The sequence below is a fragment of the Enoplosus armatus genome, chromosome 7 (genome assembly GCF_043641665.1).
Source record: "Enoplosus armatus isolate fEnoArm2 chromosome 7, fEnoArm2.hap1, whole genome shotgun sequence".
NCBI classification, from domain to species: Eukaryota; Metazoa; Chordata; class Actinopteri; order Centrarchiformes; family Enoplosidae; genus Enoplosus; species Enoplosus armatus.
Window position 1 is genome coordinate 8,468,922 of NC_092186.1, and position 6,262 is coordinate 8,475,183.

General features: G+C 38.6%; 2 protein-coding genes across 2 annotated transcripts; one reads left to right on the forward strand and one right to left on the reverse strand.

The window, feature by feature from the left end:
• Positions 1–1,412: 1,412 nt before the first annotated feature.
• Positions 1,413–2,595, reverse strand: cep19 (centrosomal protein 19). Its single transcript, XM_070909448.1, has 2 exons — positions 2,466–2,595; positions 1,413–1,759 (listed from the first exon to the last, which is right to left on the reverse strand). The coding sequence occupies exons 1-2, from the start codon at positions 2,593–2,595 to the stop codon at positions 1,413–1,415; spliced, it is 477 nt and encodes a 158-aa protein (XP_070765549.1).
• Positions 2,596–3,036: 441 nt separating this feature from the next.
• Positions 3,037–5,299, forward strand: pigx (phosphatidylinositol glycan anchor biosynthesis, class X). The gene is made up of 6 exons (XM_070909388.1): positions 3,037–3,176; positions 3,688–3,778; positions 3,874–4,009; positions 4,105–4,318; positions 4,696–4,799; positions 4,905–5,299. The coding sequence occupies exons 1-6, from the start codon at positions 3,113–3,115 to the stop codon at positions 5,040–5,042; spliced, it is 747 nt and encodes a 248-aa protein (XP_070765489.1). The 5' UTR covers positions 3,037–3,112; the 3' UTR covers positions 5,043–5,299.
• Positions 5,300–6,262: the final 963 nt, after the last annotated feature.

Consider the following 6,262-nt stretch of genomic DNA (forward strand, 5'->3'; position numbering starts at 1 on the left):
TTTTCAAAAAAAGCCTGAGACATTTTTGAATGTATTGTGGTACTAATGGTCAGTCAGTCAGTGTCTCTTGTCAACTGAATGAGGTATTTAAGCACTTTGAATGAAATTTTCCCCTGAAGAGGTTTGATACTGCAGGCCTGGTTTTATGATGTAGTTTATCTCATTTAAAACTCTGCTGTAGTGCATCACTTCAAACCATATATATATATATATATATATATGTATGTATGTATATATATATATATATATATATATATATGTATATATATTGTTTTGTATGATTATAAAACAATATTTTGTGGACACATTTTTCTTTCCCAAAGATATATTTGTTGTGTTGCTTACTTATTGGTGTACACTCAAATTTTATTTAATAGGATTTTAGCCTCTTCTTTCATAGTCAACTGTGAATATCACTCATTTAGGTGTAAGCCACAAATAAAAGAGCCAAAGTCTTTGTATTTTGTAAAATTCAGTATTTTGTAACAAATAAATATTCACTATTATTCATGCATTATTTCATTCATTGCAGTTTGAAATGGAATGTGATGTGCGTTTTAAAATGACCACAGGGCATTCACAAACATTGTTCGGGTTGTTGATTTACACATTTTATCATTTACCTCTAGTGGCATCTAAGCCTGTATTATTAGGTGCTGAGACTGCTGCTGTCTCCCCATTACAATGAAAACAAAAGGTATTTGCAGAATAATTCTAACACGGATTCTGAAGAGGTTGCTTTTTTGGCTGGTTTCAGTGCCACAAATGTTCAGCTCCCATTGTTTTGGACTTGCAGAGAACTCAAGAGTATTTAGGTTACTATGAGGGGTAACTGGGAAATACTGTATGCGTTACTGATGTTTCCATTGAAATGTCAAACCATTATCCTACTGTACAGTATATATTGCTGCGGTTGTCTGGGACAGCTGTCAAATGGGCACTGAATGCTGTAGTTGGCGTTCTATTCCTCTGTTGAGCCACTGTAGCTGCTGTGGCTGTTGCTAACTATCCACTTCTACTCATACAAAATTCTAGTTGTTGCTAGAACCACTGAAACATGCACTTAGTTGCAAATGTATTAGGTACAAGTAGCTTTAACTAATGGAGTCTAAAACAACAGTCCTGCAGTAAATTCTACCTTCATGAATGTTACGTTGACTGTTGAAAGTGTTTTGGAGAGTTGTTCATTCAACTTTGTGGACATTTTGCAGTGCTGTTCAACTGTGTTGTGTTCTACTGAGAATTTCATGATGGTAGAATGCATTGCAGGGCTGTTGCATTAGACTGCATTAGTTTTAGATATGTGTGCCTTCAGCTTCAGCAGTGTCAGATTTCCCAGTAATAGTCATAGAACATCAGTATGTCGGGTGATTTTCACTCTGAAAAGTCAGAGAAAAGACTACAGAATAGTTTTAAAATCCGTCATCAGACTCCTCATCCCAGCTGCACTTTTCTGGGGTGGTCTTTGTGAAATCCATTTCCACGTCATAAACAAAGTCAGGATCATCTTTGTGCATGCGATTCTTCTCAAACAGTTCGTCCATTTGGCCCTTCTTGCGAGCCAGCTCCTCATCATCCAGTTTGTTCAGGTCCTCGTCTGGGTCCAGGCGGAACGAGGCCAGGCTGTGCTGCAAGCTGAATCCCTGCATGTGATCTCGCAGGATGATGTGAAGCTTCTCCAGCTGGCTCTGGGACACACCCTCCAGGTAGTCCCTGTGCCGAGGGTGGTTCTTCAGCCTTTCAGCTGCCATGCTGTAGTCTGGAGGTTAAGGAGGGAGGGCATCAAATATCAAAGATTCTGTGGAAGCAAAAGTCTACAGGGCCAGATTAACCTGCTAAGGGGGCCACTATTGACCCCCTGTTCCTCCCACTTTATGAGCATTATGTATGAATCCTGTTGCCTTTAAGTATCCATCGCGTACTGTGCACAAAGCTTATTACACATGGCAAGTTTATTATCTTCCCCAGAAACCCTCTATGCTGCAACTCTTCCTGCCCAGTTAGTTTATGGTAATTTGATTAAGCACATGTATTTATGAATATGAGTCATGGGAGCATAATATCAAGACAGGGCCTTGGGATCAGATAAAAATGAAAGAGCCTCTTTTAAGGCCCTTATCATTGCAGTGCATATTAGGAAGTTGCAGTTAATCAAACCTTGTCACTGAGAGGCACGAATTCAAAACTACATTTTGGTGAAACAGCGAGATTATGAATTATGTACTGTAAAATAAAACATTGTTGCAGTAACTGGCAGATTTCAGGGACCCACATCTGAAGAGGGCCTGCTAGAATTCCAGTGGGGTTATTGGGATTATAACTGGACAATTTGTTGCTACACCATCTCTCCTTCTACTCTAATATTCGGATAAATGCATTACATGGGACTGGGAGAGCCATATGGTTTGAAAAAAAAGAGAAAGCTGTGCGCATGTGTGAATCGCTAAATAATTGTCTTTCCTTACCAGAATACTTTGAGAAGTTCCGCACAGGTATTATTCTTTTTCGCACCTTTTTGGTGTCCTTGTGTTCATAAATTAAAACTATAGAGGGAGGACTGAACTGCACTCCACATCGTTTTGCCTCGAAACTCATCTTCTGTTTACGTCTGCAGCAAACTTACTTTCAACTAGTCTCCACTTGGAGTTCAGAGGTACAATACTAAAACATTTTAACCATAGTATTTGTTTTGTATTTTATGTGAGAATTTTACGAATAAATTAAGATACGAGTTAGAGAGATTAGCGTTAACGTTGCCTGGGTGCCTAACGTTAGTCGTTGTCGGACCTTTCTGTCTTCACCGAAGCCTGCCTACATTTAGAGCAAATATTTGAAAGTCTTATTGTTTTACCTACAGTGGCGGTTATGATTGATAAGTGATTGCCTGAGCATCCATTTTTATACATAATTATTGCCTCAGCTTTCCCACAATGCCCGTTTATTCTTCTTTCTAGTCAGGCACCGCCGCAGCGTCCCTAGAACTACAAAAGGGTCCTTTAAGATCATTTTCCGTAAACAATTTAAAAGAGAGCACGAAGTTTTATAGATGTAGCTAGATGAATAGTATACACAGGCTGTAAAAAGCTTGTTGTAGTCCAACATAACCATTTTGATGTATTTTGTACTGTTGTCTGTGCTGGCTTGTTTATCGACATGTCATTGTTTGATCGAGAAGGGTAAGGTGTATTGTCAGACCTCCTAGCTAAAACGGATAATCACTGATTAGTTCTGTGTGTCACCAAAGCTTTGAACTTGATTTTGGTAAAGTTTCTGGCGGATAGGGAAGACGGGAGTGAGTATTTATCTCATGTAATGCAACAGAAAGAAGACTCTTCTCTTCCTATGCTTAAATAAAAAAAAAGTAACATGTGACAAAGTGACATGAAGGATTAAGTTTAGAATTGAGAGTGTCAGCAGCCTCTTGGGTGCAAAATAAATTAACCAGAGATGGTCATACAGCTTGAAATCTAAAATGAATTACTCTTCTCTATATTTGATTTTTAATTTTACCTATTGTATCTGGCTGCTCTCCATGAGCCCACTTTTCCTGCATCTTTTTCAATGCTTTATCAGAACTAACAACATGATATAAAACAAATTAAGTCAGCCATAAATGTATTATTACAGTTATAATATAAAAATCTGCTCTGTCGAGTCTTGACCAATACAACCTACATCTTTTTGTAGATGAGAAGAATGAGGACCGCTGTGGTCTTCTGAAGCAGTGGCTTGAATCCTCACTAGTTTCAGTGGAGATCAACAAGAAGGGTTTTCACAGGTGTCAGAATTGGATGTATTTTCAAACATGGAACAAAAAACATCTCCAAGGCTCATTGTGAGTGGAATGAGAAGGTAACTTCTGCTGTGTTTTAGGGAGGTGGTAACCACTGTTGAGCTCAGCCCTGATGTGCTCAGTGATCTCAGAGTTTTGCTGGTTCATAGATGGCCCAGAGGTGTCTATGTTGATCCATACCAACTTGCATCCCTGAGTGATCAAAGTGGTTGGGAGGTAAGACTGACACTTTGCCAAAACATAGCACATTTGTGGAAATTAATACTACAAACCATTTTTTTATTAATTATGTATGTATTCACGTCTGTAAGATATTACTAGATTCAGCCATCGACCTAGAGGTGCCTGCTCACAAGACTTCTGGATTTGTCACCTATGTGTATCCCACCCCTGACGGATCAACTCCCAGACTACTAAAAATAACAGTTCCCGTACACGGTCGCTACCACGAACCTTCTTCTGATGGGAAAACGTTTACATCTGTCAAAGTAGAACCTCCAGAGCTGCTGCTGCGGACTGAAAAATGTGAGTGGACCATATGTGTTCTGCAGTCATGTACGTCTCTCCTCTCAGAAACAAGAAACCAAAAATGTTTATTATTATTATTAAATTTTAGCTCCCTCACAATTTGCTTTGATATTTTTGACAGCCTCGACTGATTCTGGGTAACCGCAAAGGAAAGTTAAAATACCTGATGATCCTTAATACATTTTGTTAAATATGTTATTATATAGTATATAATATATATGTGAATATACTAATAACTTTATGGTTAAAACATTAACTTGACTATTAAAGGCCCTTGGTATTGGTTGTCAGAAACATCGGATGAAAAATGTAGCTGATCGAGATGAATGAAGTAATTGTTTATAATCTAATCTAAACTTCTTCCTTTCTTCTAGGTACGCAGCTCAACAACTTAGAGCCTCATACTGTCGTGGATGCCCCCTGTACTCCCGACAATTCAACCACATGTCCGTGGGTTAAACTCCAGCAGCAGCAGCAGGTGGTTCTCAATTAAGTCAAAATCACAAACGTCCACACCTTTTTGATACTAATTGCGTATTATTCCTTTTCCTTTATCACTCAAAAAATATCTTGTATACTGCAGGAGCAAGGCCGCGTGGGTTTCCGGTTTCCAGTTGGTGACGGGTCTTTGGTGACGCCTGTATGCGGTGGAACTCTTCTAGTCACGATGATCTGCTGTGTGACACTGTCCAAATACATGTGGAAACATCGCATCATTTAAAGAGCGATGGTCAACATATCTTGTGTTAAATAACTCATGATCTCATAATCATACAGTTCTGTCTGATAGCAGGATCATTCGGGCACCACTAGGATCAAAGTACAACATAAAACATCAAAAGGCCTTTTTTGTCGTGTTGAACTAAAGGCATTTCCCATCTTGTGTTGACAATTAAGTTTTGCCCTATAGTGTTATAACTCTGTTTTGTCAAAAAAAAATCACATTCTACATAATACATTATGTAGATTGATATAGATGATTGCTGTAAATGTGTACAATAAACAAACTTTCTTTTTTGTTTGTGGATGTTTTTTTCAAGTTTGCTCAAATCAAGAAGAAGGTCACAGGTCATGGTCAGCAACTGAATGATATGGAAAATAAATATCACTGTAATTAGACTAACTTCTTTAACCTCTTCAGTCTGTTTGTAAAAAGTTATATTGTGCAACCCACAGAACTTTAAATTCTAGTGGACACCCCAAAGTTTCCAAAGATACCAAATATGTCAGGCTGAATAATTTGGAAATGTGTATAAAATGAGGTGCTAGACATTTTGCCGTTTGATAGAATGGTGCAGCCATACAAGACACAGAGTCTAGAAACAAAGCTTTAATGAAGAGCTACAAAAAGCTGATATACTGTCAAACAGTATGCATTTACTTCCAACTTTACAGCTATCTAAAGGGGAAATTAAAGGAAAATGGATGTTAGGGGGTCCCAATATCCATACCAGATTTCGGGTGGCAAATCTCCTGTTAAATTGTGTTTTGTCACATTGATCTGGATGCTGCATTCCCTATCAGAGATCATACTCTGATCAATCTGCCTCGGTATTGTTATGATTTCGACAATAACAGTGTGAATCATGATTCAACATATTTAAAATACCACGCTGTTAATGCATGGGGCATGACTAAATTAGAACATATCCCAGTCCAGCTTGCAGGAATTGCTCAAAGGTACTGCAGCAGGACCTGGCTTTTATACTTTCAGCCCCCAGTTGATGTAAAGTGTGTATCAATCAGCCTCCCTTTCAGATGTTATGAATGTTGAACCACCTAAAATGCTTCCAGTTTCAGCTTTCAGCTTTATTAGAGTTTCCAGTATTACCAGTGCAGTTTTGCTCACGGGCTGTAATGTTTGGATGCAGACGGCAGACAAACTTCACACACCGTTCACTTCAAACATTTATTGAATAGGCAAGGGCTGGGTCGGTAGTT